At 40.5% G+C, this 16878-nt stretch overlaps 1 protein-coding gene across 1 annotated transcript in view; it reads left to right on the forward strand.

Annotated features, from left to right (window-relative positions):
• The window catches only part of TAF4B (TATA-box binding protein associated factor 4b), a 69526-nt gene extending 53254 nt beyond the window's left edge, over window positions 1-16272 (forward strand). Inside the window, exons 14-15 of the mRNA XM_041399222.1 lie at window positions 5064-5183; window positions 16108-16272. Coding sequence (XP_041255156.1) covers window positions 5064-5183; window positions 16108-16272 — 285 coding nt within the window. The remainder of the gene's footprint in view (window positions 1-5063; window positions 5184-16107) is intronic.
• Window positions 16273-16878: the final 606 nt, after the last annotated feature.

The following is a 16878-nucleotide window of genomic DNA, read 5'->3' on the forward strand; positions in this document are numbered from 1 at the left end:
TTAACCTCAGTCCTGTTACTGCTCTGTGAGCCCTGGCTAAGACAGGTGATCTCATCTCCACCTGTAGAAAAACCTTCCCTGGTAAAACCGTTTTTTGAGGATCTAGAGAGCAAATGTTTCATGTACTTTGTCCTCTATGAAAGGTTATATCAAATATCTGAATCCTGTCCTGGGGACTTTGTGGCCAGACACGAAGACTTTAATCTACTCTTTTTCCAAGGTGAACTTGTATTCAGCTAGATAACACTCTCTTTTTTTCCCACCTTTGATAATACAGCCACCCTCTGCTGTACACATCATGGATTAGCTGCTGTGAATTAGTTGACTTTATTTGTAGCAGTGTATACTTTTCATCAGTTGTGTTTAAGGGATTCTTTCTCTTTAGGGAAAGCCTTGAGATTTGCATAACTTGCATTATTGAGGCTCTGATAAGGCAGGCAACCACATTATCATGTACTTCGTAAGCAAAAGAGTTTAAAACCAATCTGCAGTATTGCTTTAAGTAAAAGTTTCATCATTTTATATCTGAAGTACTTCTTGTCTTCTTATACAACTTGAAATTTATTTTTTAATATTAAAGTGCCTCAAAAATGTCATTGGTGTAACAGTAAAAATAGATTTTTGCGTATTTTCTGCAATGTGGTGTATGAGACGTGAGAGAGTTTCTGTGAATGGGAAAAAAATACTTTTCTCAGAGGATTGAGTGAAGAACAGAGAGGTCAATTTTAAAACCTTTCATTTTGTGTGATTACAGCCATGCTGCAAATGCCATTTCACTATAAGGAAGGACTTTAAAACGTACCTTATTTCCTGATTTCTGCTGCAGGTCAGATTAACTAAAATGGTTATTGTGTCACCCTAGAGATTCCTGCTTGCTGCAAGACCAGACTTTAAACCCTATTTTTATTATTAAAAAGGCCAGCAGCAACAAAGACTATTTTACAAGTTCTGAGACGGAGACGTTTTCATAGCAATTTGATCTTTATACACAGGTTTTCAGAACTCTTTGTACTGCAATTCTTAGCATATGTGAAATCGGGAAGCGGGGGGTAAGGAAGCATGAACATTCATTTGCCCCTTGCCTGGAACCCATCCCCTCTTACTGCCCTTCTTGGGGAACAGATTTTGAATAGAGCATGTATTGGGTTCTTGTGTTGTGATGGAAGAGCAGCGTCTTTCAGCAGATGATATAGGTCGGGTTGAGGGGCAGCCTGCTGGTTTGGGGGTCCAGTGTATGGTGCAGCTCCCTCCTGCTCCTCTGGAATTGCCATCACACACTTCAGTCTTCAAGGAAGATCAATGTGTTGTCAAGATAAGTATGATGGTATGATTTCACCTGGGTGTGACAATTCACTTTGTATCCTATCGTACTCAAAGACACCAACGTTAATAAAACTGACCTGTAGAAGGGAAACTGTGCAGCTTCTCTGTTATATTTTAATAAAGTGTATGTACTACTTTTACTGCCCCTTATGCAGTGATCTTTCTTCCCTAACTTACGTGCTACAAAACTAACTGTTAAAGAAAGATTTGACTCCACACAGTCACCTCTTGCTCTTTCCTAATCTTGTTTAGGAAAATCTGGCCACAGTTAGCCAGCCAGTATCCTCGGGTATCCCTTGACATTATCTGCTTGTCTTCTGCTTACCCTGTGCTTTTAACTGCTCACACAATGTTTAGACCTTTAATGTGCAATTTTAAATGGAAAAAAAACTCGATGAAAAGATGATTTTGCTGGCTTCAGCAGGGTAATTTGGATGCCTGCCCATATCGCTTAATGGGGATCTGTTTAGTCCATTATAGAAATTGAGTGTTTAAATTCATTTGTCTTAATTATGTTCTCAGAAAAATCCCTGAGATGTATAGAATGCAACAAGACTATGATTTTTTTTTTTTTTTAATTTTGCTCCAAACCCCTGGTGAGATGCTCTATGATTTGAAAAATCCTTTGACTAGCTAGGAGGTGGAAAACGTATCAGAGAGAGCAGATGCTGGTAATGATGTGTGATTCCAGCATTGTCTTGGGAACTGCCTGGTCAAAGATGCATCAGTTCTGTATCTAGAAAGCACATCCTTTTTATAGAGTCTCCCTGTCATCCTCTCCTTTGTTACCTCTGCCAGCACTGCCCTCCAGCAGCATTGCTCCTTCCTGCAGTGTGTCTGTGCCAGCAGCACGCTTGGTCTCTAGAATTCCATGGGGATGGTGCCAAGGCACTGCCCAGTCCTCAACCAGAGCAGCATCCTGATGCTCCACCATGAGAGCCTCAGTTTGCCCAGTCCCCTCCACCACATGCTGATGCCAACCCAAAGCCCTCTTGGTGTTTAATTCATAGCTCTGCCTTTTGTCCTTACACTTGACCATGGCTGCCCATCTACAGCAGCTGTAAAAAGGAGAGAGGGGCTTATTTCAATGCTGCTTCAGGCCAGAGGTGTTCAGCAGCCACACATTTTTGACAAGTCTAACTGCAGTAATGCTGGTTGGTGTGTGTTTTTTGGGTGGAGAGGGAATGGGGATGTGTTTTCCAGTGGTTCCCAGGGATGGAAGCATATGATTAGACTAATAAAGGCTTTCGTTTGTTTTGCTTTAAGTTTAATGGTTTTAAAAGTCATTTTACTTTGGGTGCAATGGTTCCTAAATTAAAGCAAATCATCTTTCCGCTTCTGGTTTTCTCTTTCACTGGAGCCTTTAGGAATTTAATCTTTCCTCAGAGGGGTGCTGTGTGTGTGGCATGTTGCAATGCCCCTTCTCATGGCAAGAAGACATGACACATGTACACATGACCATCGTGATGACTGAACTACCCTGCTGGCAGGAAGGACTGCCTGCTCTACTTCTGCAGGGATGCTCCATAGCTGCTGTAAGGATGAGTGGCTCCAGGTGTTGGAAGCCTGGGCAGCTGAGGCTGGAAGTTAGCACCTGCCTCTGCCAAAAATCTCAGCATTTTATTGCTGAGATTTAACACTTATTCTAAGTATTTTATTGCTCCTCCCTGCCTCAATCTTTCACAGTTTACAAAGTTTCAAATTTTTCTTTTAATTTATTTTCACCTTCCTCCGTCTCTGGCTGGAGTGTGTTACTGAATATAAAGATATGAGATTTAATCAATATATGAGATTAAAGGAAAATTTATCTTAAACATTTTATGCTACTTAAGCTGGCTAAAGTTAACCTCTGACAATTGCAAAATACTAGTAGTTTGAAAGTTTATAGTCTGTAAAGTATTATTGAAAGCAATCCTGTATATTTAGATAAAAACAAGCTGACTGAATTGAGTGAATTTTGGTAAATAAGGTTTTTATTGTGTACACTGCACACAAAAGCAAGAATAGTGTATATGGTAAGTGAATGATGGTGTCTGGCTTTGAAGAAATACTACTGTGTGAAGAAGTACTACTACAATAAAAGCCTACATTGGGTGATCAAAGATGACTTGCAAATAGTGCTGTTTCCAAAACTGAAACATACAAACCCCCATAAACTTTATTCTCAACATATTTGTTAAAATCTCACTTTCCCTGATTTCTGCTGGAAAACCTTGAGCAGTGTGAGTCTTCCAGGGAACACTGTCCTTTTAGGAATCTTGCCCTGAAATACTGTTTTTATTTAAATAGCCTAGTTGCTGCAGTACCTGATGTGAAGCTGCCACCATCACTAAAGTCTAGTTAGATATGTAAAGTAAGGCTTGTAACCCCACCCACCCTGAAACTACCCAGCCAAAGTCTCTCTCCCCCAAAACACCCCCCATGAGCCCCAAAGTATTTCACTGGATTCTTCTTTATTTAAGTGGTAGCAAGTAGGGGATTTACACCATGTAGGAGCTGCAAGCGCAGTTGTCAGCTGCTCTTCTCCTCTCCAAGTGGGATCTCTGAGAGCTGAAAAGCAACCAAAATCAGAGAGTGTTACAAGCTTGGTAAGCAAGATATCTTGTTGACTAGGTGAGGAAATCCAGGTAATTCATTGGGTTTATGATGGGGGAGATTTGGATGCTTTCCTGCACGTGGTATGGTTGTACTTCAGTTTTTTTAAGACATGCACACACATCCATGCAGAGAATCCCCATGTGAATAATCATCTAAGTCCTGGGAATGGGGAGGACAAGGGCTACAGAGCTGTACTAGTTGCAGGTGAGACCATCCCAGGGTTGACATCACCCAGAGGTTTATGTTTGGAAAACCTTCCTTCTCCACCCATGCTCCAAGTTGGACAGCTAGTGGATCTGGAAGCAGTGTGATTGTGTTAGCAAGGTCTGCAGACAGTAAGTCTGTCAGCAGACCTGACTGGGTTGAGCTCCAGAGCAGCTGGAATGGATAGTTATTGAACAGAATGTATCTCAAAATACAAGAATAAAACTTTTTTTTTATTTTAATGCTCTTTACTGTGGGTTTCTATCCCATCCCAAGTTTGTCTTGGGTTACCAGGTGAAAGTTGTTTCTAATGATTTCTTAGGATTCAGCAGTTTTGGAGGTGAGTGAAAATAAACATGCAGTGTATCTCTCACTTGCTTCACATGTTCCTGAACATTCAAATATGTACTGGGAAAAGAAAGACTAGCAGTCAACCAGCAGCATCCTGTTATAATATAATACTGCCAATGTTTCACAAAATTATATTATAAGTGCTGAGTTCAGGTGATAGAGGAAATTTGGTATCTTGCTTGTGCAGTCAGGAATTGAGATTTTGAAATAAGAATAAAACCAGATCACATAACTTGCTAACTTCAATTTTTTAATACTAATCCAGCTTCATAAACTAGTTCAGACCAAGAATTTCCATTAACCAGAAACAACAAACCTTAGGAGGTAAGGAAGCAGCTGCAAGGCTTGTGTTAAGGCTGCATTGATACCACAGTGTGGTCTCCATAAAAGGTGTTAGTTAAACAGTGCTGTCCATAGGGCTCCAAGCATGACTGAGTACTGGTGTTTGTCAGAAGTGACCAGAAAGAGGGGAAAGATGCTGTGAAACACATTGTTTCTGTAGGAGCTACAGAGCCATCTGAAACAGCTCTAAAAAGAACCTTGAACATAATGTGTATCGTAATTAATGTGTTTTCTTTTTCAATTAGATGCAACAGCTGGAATTAGCACAGATGCAACAAAGAGAAGCCAACCTCACAGCTTTGGCAGCCATTGGACCAAGGAAGAAAAGACCGTTGGATTCACTGAACATTGGATCTGGGCTCGAGGTACAAACCTGGCTTGCAATGACTTGCATTGTGTTGCATCTTCTTACTGAATTAATTACATTTATCTTTCCCTGTAGGAAGAAGTGTGAGTTCCCTCATACAAAATGGTTTGTTGCATTCTGTAAGAAACCTAGTTTGTGTGTTAGGTGCTTGAAAGGATTGTTTCTGGCAAATTTGATGGGAGTGTGTAATTTTGTGTTAAAGGAAAGAACGCTGTGTGTAAAGGACTAAATGAAATGATGACTCAGAGAAATTCTATCTGTAGTGGAGAGTAACCAAGCTGTGGTGGCTTTCCACACTGGGTAGCTGCCATGGCCCCTCAGGTGAACTCACAGTTCCTGTTTTGGATGACTTTGGAAATGGTTCTTGATTTGACATTTGACTGTGGACATTAATCCATGCACAATGCATAGGGACTCTTAAATATTCTGTGAGTTCACCTTGGCTAGGTTCTCCCAAAAAGCAGTAAGTAAGTCAGTAAAGCTTGACCATTCAATGGTCAATGAGCCTGACCGTCTTCTGTGGCTCAAGTTGAATACTGAAAGTGCTTTTAACAAACCTTTTCTGAGCAAATCTCTCAATGTGCTGAAGAGTAACAGTTCCCAGTACCTGGGAAGCTTTTGTGACTGCAGAAGTCCTCAGGAGACTGACAGCCTACTTCTGTTACGGGTCATCATCTTTGCTGGAGATGGGAGAAATTGGTGTTACAGCAAGTTTTGCCCCTCTATCATGAAGCCTCAATACTGCTCAAGTGAAAGTCTGGTTGGCCTGACATAACCACAACGATCAGGAGCCTGGAAAGTAACTCTTGTGTAGAGGCAATGGTGGTAAAGTTGTCCTTTCTGATGAACCCTTCAGTCTTTTTCATTCTTGTTGTCTGGGAAGCTTAAATAGATGGTAGGATTGAAAATACTTTGTCATTTTAGCATAGCAGAGTCTGAGAGGACCTTGTCCTCGGTTATTTGCATTGTAACTGAGACAGTGGTGGCAACTGTCCCATAGTTTTTTCTTCATCTGGACTGTGACAAGAGGCCTCGCTAAGCAGATGAGATAGAGCTGTTTCAGTGAATTTTTAGCTCATTTTTTCCCTGACATGGATATAGAATTAGGTCTTTGAATGCTCCCTGTTAACCACAAGTGAAGGGCAGTGGTCTTTCTCTAAACAAGCTGCAGAGAGCAGCGTTCACAGCTTTTGAGCAGTTTTTCTTCTCTTCTTTGAAGTTTTTTAATGCACTTTCACATGAAGCTAAATGTATGGTTATTATTTTTTTAAATACCACTGGAAAAACCTGAAAAAAATCTGTCTAGCACAAGAACAGTTTTCCCCATCCTTTTCTCATCTTCCCCCAAGCTTCTATCGGGTAACTATTCCTGTTCTTCATAGTGGTTTTCTGTAATTATTGTCGGATTTGTTTCTGAATATTTAACAAGTCTGCCTGTTAAGTACTTTTCAGTTATTTCTCATAATCTGTGGTATGTCTGCTTTATTAAAAGCTTCATGAGATTATGCCAAAGCGAGACAGATAACAGTGTTGCTGTTGAAAGCTGGTTATCCATTATTTACTTTGCCACTTTAAAAGTATGTGGACACGACACGCCTAAAACTGACCATAAACCTTGATAACATTCCATTGTCACAAATTTACTTGCTGTATTTTAAGCAAGTAAAAGCTTTTCATTTAAGCTTCTCATATGGTTGCTATATAGACTGATTTGTTAGGGCAGTAGGTGAAAGTAATTCTGACAGTGGAACCATTTTTGTTTCTTGCATGCAAGCTCACATTCCAGTGCCTGGTTCTTAGGCTCATGCTACTGGAAAGCATTTCTCTTCAGACCTTTTTTTTTACTATTTTGTGAAATTATGCAGGATAGCAATCCTTAAGAAGGATGTTTAGATTTAAATGTTTTTAAGTGTCCCAATATATCTGAGCAGGATTTATAAAAGGCTTAAGACTTCTCATGTAGAATAAAGAATGGTTTTGACAAACACTCTCTAGTTCAAGAAGCAGAACATTTGTAATACATTCATGATAACATGGCAAAACATCCTGAGCAGTAAACAACATTCCATTCTTCAGAGATGAAAGGAGGTCTTTGAAACTGAAAGCAAGTACAATATGGCCTTAGGCTGATACACATTTGGGCATCTTTAGAATCATCTTTTTGGGCAACCTGTCTGAGAATAATTTAAACAGGCAGGATGTGCTTTTTCATTTCAAATTGCAAATACAGACAAAATACGGAGAGCTTTGCTCTCAAATAATCTTAAATGTCAGAACTTCTAGACTGTGCAATGGCAAGTAAATCTGTGCACAATACTCCTGGGACATTCTTTTTATTATTATTATTTTTAAAGGCTAATAACTTGGTAGACATGTATGATGGAAGAAGTTATTCCTAAATATGAATGATATTTAACATTATTGAGTGAAATCACTGATGCTAATTGGATTAAGATTTTTAACTATGACTTCAACTTTCTTTAGATAATGTTCTTTGTACAATGTTTGTGTCTTCTATGGCCATGTCAGCTCTGTGCAGCTTCTTTTTATGGTTGCCTACTGCAATAATTAAAGGAAAGGAATTGTTTCAAGCAATTATTGATGCAAACCAAAGCCCTAATGTATTTGGGCAGACAGGGAAGAAATAATCAGTTACAGTATGTATTAAAAAAGTGAAACTCTGTAAGCAAATTTGTCATATATTTGCCTTTCTTTATTCAGTACCAAAATGTAATGGATACTGGGAAAGTTTAGTTCAGCAGACTGGGGTGGTTGGATCTGTTGCCTGCTGTTGCAGTCAATGTGAAGGGCTCAAACCAGCATTTTAGGGAGCATGGTATGCTAACTTATCCAAAAAGAAGTATCTGTGTTTAACTGGGATGATTCTTCAGCCCAAGGTTTTCTATTTCTCCACGCTCTAGCACTGGGTTTTGCTCTTCTTCTGTAAAGTCTTCTTCCCAAGATACTTGAGCACATGATTCCTGCACATTCATCTTATTTTGATGTCTGAAATTGTGCTTTACTTGGGTCTTTCCAGGAGACCTGTTATGGGTCATTTTAATGTGGTAACTAGAACATGTGGTGACACAAGCATGTGCTTTCCAGCTGGAAGCCTGCTTGCCAGCAGCCTCATCACCTCATAGTGTAACAAGTACAGAAAGAGGCTCTTGTTCAGAGGAGTGCCTGTCAACTAATTTGGACCTAAAAGCAATATAAAAAGAAAAATCTATATATTGCCATGATTGCTTATGTATCTCTAAAGTTAAAATAGCAGTAGTACCAAATCCATGATGATCATGCAATGAAAAAATAAGGCTAATGCTCTAGGCCTAATTAAAAATAAAAGAAAGAAAAGGCATCAGTGTAATGGGAATTCTTTTTCCTTTCTTGTTGGAAACACTAGTTTGGGTAGTTTTGCATGTTCTCTTTACTGCAACTTAACATTTGAATGGTATTGTTCAGAAAGCAATTTGAGAAAGCCTTGGTAAGAAAATCCCTCTGTTGTGAAAATGTGTTAATTGGTGCTACTTGTAATCCAGAGGTGGCAATATCTTCATTTCTCTCATTCTTATCCCTCTGGACACTTTCGGAAACAATGAATAGGAGAGGCCTTTGGATTTCATTTATGTGTGTCTTGGGGTTTGTGCATTTGTTACCCACCTCTCCTCCTCCCCTAGTTTGAGGGCATGTGGTAAACAGTAATGAATTAAAGGGTAGGAAGAATTGAAAACTAACTCATCTTGGGAAGGGAGGACACTTCTAAAACAAATAAGAAAAAAGTAAACTTGAAACCACAGACTCATTTTCCCAATTCTTTGTTCTGTTTCATAGCTTTTACTGGTTGGTAACATACCCCATAATGTTTTCAGTGCTGATAAATAGTCAAGGATTTTTTATATTTTTTGTTAAGTTTTACTGCTTTTCTGTTGACAAAGCCATTTTGGAAACAGCTTTTTCTCATTTCCACTGTAACTGGAATCTTAGAAATTTGAAGACTACAGTTCTGAGTCCTTAAACTTTCTTTCATTCTATTCAGATGTGTCTTGGGTGCAAGGTCATCTTTGGCCTTGAACCAAAAGCTGTGTATTTCTGCAAAATCATGGACCAGAGAGGAAAGATGTCTGCACATGTTTCTGAAAATAGACTCAGAAGACTGGCTATTACACTTATGGTTGTCATCTGAATGCTGTGGTTGAGCCCTTCTTCTACTTTGTATAGGAAAACCAGTACTTCTGTGTAATTTTTTGGGGTGGAACACTTGCTTTGCGCTACTTTTCTGGCTCCATGATAACACCTTAAGTACTTAGAAGTGATGCAGTCTCTCCTGCCCCAAAGTGCTATTGGTGCTGAGTTCTTCACTTGCTTTCTTCCACGCTGGTTCCAGTGACTGACTCAGGGGCATATATCTTGTGTCTTTTCTTTCAATTTGCCAGATCCAATGGCAAAGGAAATTCCTCTTTCCAGATACTGCTTGTGTCTGTTCTGTCCCCTGCCCAGATTGGCTGCTCTGTTAATAAGTGTGGGTCTTGCCTTGTCACAGATAGTCTGGCTTTGCTGTGGAAACAAACTATGCAAGTAGTTGCTACATAAGTAAATCATGCAGCTGTGGTCAGTGCAGAGCCATTCAAATACTCCCTTTCTGTTGAACTCCTAGCCCTGGCCAACATACTTGAAATAATGTGATACTTCCAGGGCTGTGCGCATCTAATACAGCAGTCCACACTTGCATTCTCCTTCTGCAAAGAAGTTTGGCAAGCAAAAATGGAAATGCCTTGTTTACCACAGTGGTCATTGTTCCATTTTTAGTATTGACTGTGGGTGGAGGAAATGAGCTTGTCATCTTTTCTTGTGTCTGCCACATCTGATCATTGTTAACAGAACTTACCCTTCTTGCTTTACAACTTTGGGATGCTGGTATGCACGTTGATTCAACATGTTCTGTGTATGGTGCTTGTTTAAGCTTTGGAAATGTTCTTTAGTTTGACTGAGGAAGAACTAAGCCTTTGAGCAACAAGTCCTTTCTGCAGAATGGGAGTAAACCCAGCTCTTCCAAGTGATTGGGGAAGAGACATGATTTGTTTTTTCTTGTGTGTGACAATCCAATGGCTTATTTTATTTTATTTTTTATTCCAGAAGGAGTTTATGCTCTTATAAGTGGTAACTGTAGAAGCTACTGCCACTCTTCTGGGCCATAAACTTTTCTGATGAGGGAACACACTAGCACAATTCATCAGCTTCAGTATTGGTGTTAAGGACATGAGTGTGTCTAAGTGTGAATTTAATGGCATGAATTGGCTCTGTAGCAAATGATAGCTCCCTGTGCAATGAGGCCACTGTCTGGTCTTTGGCATGGGTACATGATAGTCTGCTAAAGTATTTTCTGAGAAGCTACATAAAATTAATTTAAAAGCAATCACCTCAAATTGGGCTACTTATATATAAGTAGGTGCTCATAACAAGGCTACAAATCTGTTTCTGCACTTCAGTGGTTTTCCTCACTTTCTCTGTGTCTCTTTCTGTCTCTGTCACCCCTTCCCCCAGCCCATAGGTATTAAGTGATACTGGAGGGTGAGGTTTTTTTCTACTTTGCATATGCTTGTTGTATGCAGACTGTTGATTTACATTTCTGGTTTTTATTTAAGCTCTTGGACAATTGAAGTGTCTATGATATGGTCATACCTTTGGGGAGAAGGGAGCTAAAAGTTACTGCAATTATAAAACGTCTTCAGCATCTTAGTTACTTGTTTCAAGACCTAACAAAGCACAGCTCTGTCAGCTAGAGAGTTTCAGTTTCTGCGCTGGATTTCCTGGCGTCTGTCAGTCTAGGCTACACACTTGATCTGAATTTTTCCCCATGTAAATAGGCAAAAATATTCTCAACTGCCATTCACACACTTCAGAAATACAGTTCATTGGCCCATATCGTGCCTTCTCTGTGCTAGAGATGAACTTAATTCTTCTTATATGTGAAAGAGATCTGCAATTTAAATGACTAATTGCATTGTAGCTTTAGGCTGAACATATTGGTAATGCACAAATGTTGATGACATGTGAAGGGTCAAGAGATTTATAATTTAGTTGACAATACATTGCTTAAAATGATGTGGCAAAGAGCCAGAAAATTTCAGCTTAATAATTGTCTGTTAACTAACATGACATATTTGTATAGGATTCATTACCTCCAGGTACAGATTAAGCATCTGATGTACCCATAAGAAGTGACATGCGTACATGAATCTTGGGCATAATAGTGAATAAACTGACATTGCATTCACAGTAATTTGTTTCAATATGTAAAACATGTTGTTGCCTACATTTGAAAGGACTTGTAGGAATGTTGCAATGAAATCTGAAGAAAAATGTGTAATTGAATGGAGTTTTCTATTATATAGATCTGACAGCTCTGAGAGGCTTTTTTGTAGGCTGCAGATAACATCATAGATACACGTTTGTTTTCAGCTACACAAGAAGTAGTCTGGATATAAAGATCTGAGTCTTTCAGCCATTGGCTTGAGCTATGCTAATGTTCTATAAGGTTAAAAAAAATAATAAAATCCCCAGACCCCAACCTAACACAGCCAACTTTATTTTTAAAAAAGAATCCTATAAATATCGAGTCATCTAATACTTCAGTGTTGTGAACGTGGGAGTATTTCTGTCAGACTGAGGTTTGTTAGAATAGGCAGCATCAGTAGGCTGGCTTACCACCAGACTGCTATCAACTTCTTTCACCTTGTTTTCTCTGGCCTAAATTAGGCACTTATGTGTACGAGCAAAAAGGTCAAAATTTTGCCAGGGTCTGTTCCTTTCCCCCTGGCTGCTGGAGGAGACTCAGGTAAGTGCTTGAACACAATGTGTTAATGGTTTTTTAACCCTTGCTTCCTCCTATGAGACAGGAATGTGTCCTGTGTTTTACAGCTGGGAGACCAAGTACAGCAAACACTAGATATCCCTGATCTCAGTGTAACCACACATGACAGAGATGGGAGTCGAAGCTGGAAGCTTTTGCTTCAATTCACTAGGTGCTCTTACCACATCTCTGCTGCACACATCTGTCATTTTTCAGTGTTTGGGAAAGTCATTGAAAAGTGTCTCGTGACTTTGCTTCCTTCTGCTGGTGGTATTTTTATAATGTGCAGCAGAGCTGCAATAACAATTTGCTGTCTCAGGATCTTGGCTCTGAGCCTGTGATATGTTTATGCCACACCAAAAATTGAAATGAGAACTCTTTGCTTGACTTTAGAATGTTTGACTGAGTACTTTTCTCCCTTAAAGTGTTTCCTTCCCAAGAGTTTAAAATTTTGAATTTTGGTTGGTGTGAAGTCATTGAATTTGGGAAGGGGGTGTGTACTCCACCAGGAGCAGCTCACTGAACCTGACTGGAACTTGGTAGGGAGGGAGAGGTTTGCAGACCTCTAGGAGCTTTGTGTCAAGGCCTGTAGAATAACTCTGAGCAGTTTTGAAATCCTTGTTGGTATCCATGATCCAAACTTGCAGATGCCAAGCTCCAGATACCTTGCAGACTAGAAGTAAGGTGACTCTGTAGTAACTTCACGCTTGCCTTCTCAGAGAATTGGTATATCATTCTCCATCCAGCCACTGGAGAGAGCTCTAGAGATCTTTAAACAGGTTTCCAGAGCACCTCTGAATGAAACTGGCTGTTCAACAGCTTGGGACTACAGCAGGAGCACCACAATGGGTTCTGCTGCCAAGTGAGTGTAATTGATCTCTGTCAGGTGTTTATAAAAGGCTCTAAGGGTGACAGTGTGCTGCTGTGGAAAAGTTGCTGATTTGGGCTCAATTCTGAGGATAGTTCAAAAGCAGGACTGCTGCTGTTGTGACCTCCTGGGGCTGATTTTAAGCCAGTTGTTGTCTCAGTACTGGGATGGGTGGTTTATGGTGGTGCAGTTACACTGCTGTAGTGCCTCACCTGGCTTACAAACAGGGCCTGTCAGCTGTGATACCCAGGCTGACTGGTAGAATCTACACTGGTAGTTGGCCCTCCTGGACTGCGTGTGTCTGTCATTTCCCTTTTGGAAGGAGGGCAGGGTGGTGAGGGTTTACTGAAAGGCAGGAACTTCAAGGTGATTAAAAAAAAAAAAAAAAAAGGCACGAGAAAAAAAGAAGTTAAAGAAGTTGCTAGTTAGAGCACTAATAATTAGATATTGCAGAAGGGGGATGCAGGCTGTTTGCAGTACCCTTTGTTAGAATTGATTCTACAGGGATGCATTTTCTATTTGTTTATCTTTGTACTTGTCTGTGACCTGGTTGAAAAGCAGCACTTTTCCCCTAGAAATGGACAAAGCTATCTTAGGGTATGCTGAAGACTAGCAGTGAAGAATCCCCCAAAACAGCAAGACACAAGTGGTTGCTGCCCGAATGGGAGGAGCATAATAGAGATGTCTGGGAGCAAGGAGTCAGCTGGTGGTTTTCAGGTCTCAAAAATTTTGTGCTTCTGAGGATGGGGTATGTGAGGTCTAAAGGAGAGGATTATTGACTGTTGCCTAGGGCCAGACAAAGTTGATCTCCTGCCCAATAGGAATTTGCTCAAGTGAAGCAGCAGAGGACCCTCCCCTAAAGTGTCCCTTGTGTCAGCTTGAGAGCTCAGAGCTGGGCATTTCATAAGTAAAGTCTTGGACATTAACAGAGGGCTCTGTGATGGTTCTTTGGGATGTGCAGATCTTGGACCACTGCCTGGTCTAAGTTCCAAAACAAAACCAGGAAAAAACAGTGTTTCAATACAACTGTGGGAGACTGTAGCTAACAGGAGATAGTGCTCAGCACTGCATAAATTCACTTAAAAGTGGGTTCCCCAGCATGGTCCCTATCTGGACTGGAATGACCTAGGCTGTCTGTTGGCTTCTTTAATTTTAAACCATCATGTACTTTGAGAGAAGGACACTTTGTTTTAACTTATGGTAAGAGCTACAGCTGGTTGTCAAAGAGCTCCTTGGCCCCTGAAATGCTGTGCTCGGTAGCTTTGATAAGCCAGAGTGATGCTATGGGAAACTTAGAACTGTGAATGGCTGTCTCAGTAAACAGGGGCCCAGGACAAGCTTTGTCTTTGGATGTGTAATACCGCTTTATGTCTCTGCACTGGGCATGATGGGTAGGAATTTAAGAATAAACAAATCCATAACTGTCTCAAACTCAAGCAGCTTCTGCTCTGTTGTAGCATCTTGCAGCTACAGCAGCAACAGCAGCTTCCAAAGTGGGCTGGGTGATTTGTGCCGTCTGTCTCCCTTTTTGTAAGAGTGAACAGGATTGAAGTGGCTTTGTTTGGTGTCTTTTTAAAGGTAAGACTTCCAGTCTAATGACTTATTTAGAGAGAAAATACTTTCACCTCAATAAAGTTCTTTGAATTATAAAGGACATTGCTGTTGGGTTACTGAAAACCCTTGGGGTTTGTTTCATTTATAACATTGCCTCGGGCCTTCTGCTGCATCCTGTTGGACTGACCTCCTTTTCAACCCGTGCTGGCAGCTGCATTGCAGAGCTATCTTTTCCCTGGATCCTTCAGGGTTGTCATATGACAAACTTGAACTGTGACCCTTTTGTGTCTTACCAGGACAGCAGTGCCCTCTGTGCAATGTGGCCAGCAGTCTTCCCCATGCACACATTTGTTCCAAGCCATTTAACAAACTGAAAGTTTCAAATGATGGCATTTCGTAGTGTTTAATAGTATTGACTGTAAAGCAAATGAAATGGTGCTGAATACCCTGCGTGCTGCTTGTAAAAAAATACAGCTTCCATTTCTGCAATGTGCCCTGGGTTTTCTGTGGCCAGCCTGTGCTCTCTGGTGAATCTCTTTATATTTTTAATAAATATCAATGCTTCCACCCTAAAAACAGTAGCATTTGCTGCTATATGTAGTCCAGCACTGATAGTCATTTCTAATAAATGGGGAGTTTAAACAGATTTCTCTAAGCAAAGTGGGCAAAGTCATTTTGCTGAAGTCTTGCAGAGTGTTAGGGTAAGAATTGATATAGTTAACACTGCATCCAAGCAACACCATCTCCAAGTGGTGTTGATGCTGGCAGGCATTGCCTTGCTGAAGTTACAGAGACTGAGCACTCGTATTTGTACAAATTACATTCATTACCAAGAACCCTCCAGTAGTGATAAGAGACTGGCTGTGCAGCACAGATTGGCTCCAAGATAAGTAGCCAGTCTATTGTGCAGCTCATGGTAATCTTCCTCTTCCCCACCCCTAATAATAAATCTTGGGGCATTTTGGAAAGCGTGGGGGTTGCTCATTCCAGCAGCTTGAATGTAAAACTACTAAATGTCATCATCTCCTACCAATTGTATTTTCATAACCAAGCAAGGCAGCTGACTGAGGTGGATAGGCTCAGATACAGAGTTCTGAATATCTGGATGCTTTCACTGAGTATGTGTTGCCCTCTTAAAGGACAGAGCACAGATGATGGCTGGGATGAGTTTCTCCTGGCCATGTTCCAAAGTTAGGGTGCACTCACAGTGACAGTTTTCCTCATGAAGAGATGGAAACCTCTGGAGCAAGCACTAGTAAGAGCTGTGCACAACCTGGGACTCTGCATAGGTACTGTGTTAGTACCTTCTTCGTAGCTGCCCGATCCTTTCTCAGTGCAAGTCTATTTAGCAGACTTCAGTGAAACAGCAGTTATTTATCTTACCATATTAGTATAATTTTAAAGGAAGAAAGAACTTTGCGGTTGCTTTGACTGAAATAAACCATCAGCTGGCAAGCACTTGCTTTGTCTTTTTCAGCATCTAATCTGCAAGGATTTTTGGGTTGCTGGTTTTCAACGAGGAAAGCTGAACACCAGTGGGCTAGTTTTATAGAAGTAGGCAGTATAATCCAACCAGTTTAGTTAAAACTTCTATTTACATGAAATCCTAATGTTTCTGATGGGTTTTTTCTTCCTCTCTCCTCCATTTAGGGTTTGAATGGCAATGGAATTGCTGGATCATCAGGTTTTAGCCTTACGAAGCAGATCCTCTGTCCAAGAGTAACCCGTGTCTGTCTCAGGGACTTGATATTCTGCATGGAACAAGAGAGGGAGATGAAGCATTCTCTACGCTTGTACCGTGCCCTTCTGAAGTGATTTGAATCTTGCATTTCACCGTGCTGTCTACTGCCAAAGATAACACTGAAGCATTGTTGCACTGTCTTGAAATTCCAGTTTCTGGAAAATGATCCGTTGTAAGGATAACTCTTGTTTACAGATAAACATTTTTATTAAATACCTAACTTAGCACCTATAAGGTTTTTAATAATACTTGGCTTAAATCTGTCTGTAAACCAGTGAAAACACTGAGCTGCACACATAAGCACCTCTCTGCTTACATTTAACTGTCTTAAAAGCTCTGAGGGCTTGATGAATGTCCCTAGTTTATGAATGCCACTTGCTTCAGTACTCCAGAGTCTGCAACATCTGTTCTATGTGTAGTGCCACCTTCCAACCCCATCTTATTTAGGGAAACAAATATCATCATAATGGCACAGCATAGCATGGCAACTGTATTTAATCATGAACCAGCAGCCAGTAAACACACTAATGTATTGCCTGTGTGACTCAACATCGTAAATTTTCTGGGCTTAGAATTACTACTGGATGCTCAGTTGTGGAGATCAAAGTAGCAAGCAAAAGGAATGAGGGGCCCTTTCTACCCCACACTTTGCCTCAGTTGCCCTCAGCCTTTCCTCAGAA

The sequence above is a fragment of the Onychostruthus taczanowskii genome, unplaced genomic scaffold (assembly GCF_017590055.1).
Source record: "Onychostruthus taczanowskii isolate IOZ18803 unplaced genomic scaffold, ASM1759005v1 scaffold16, whole genome shotgun sequence".
NCBI lineage: Eukaryota > Metazoa > Chordata > Aves > Passeriformes > Passeridae > Onychostruthus > Onychostruthus taczanowskii.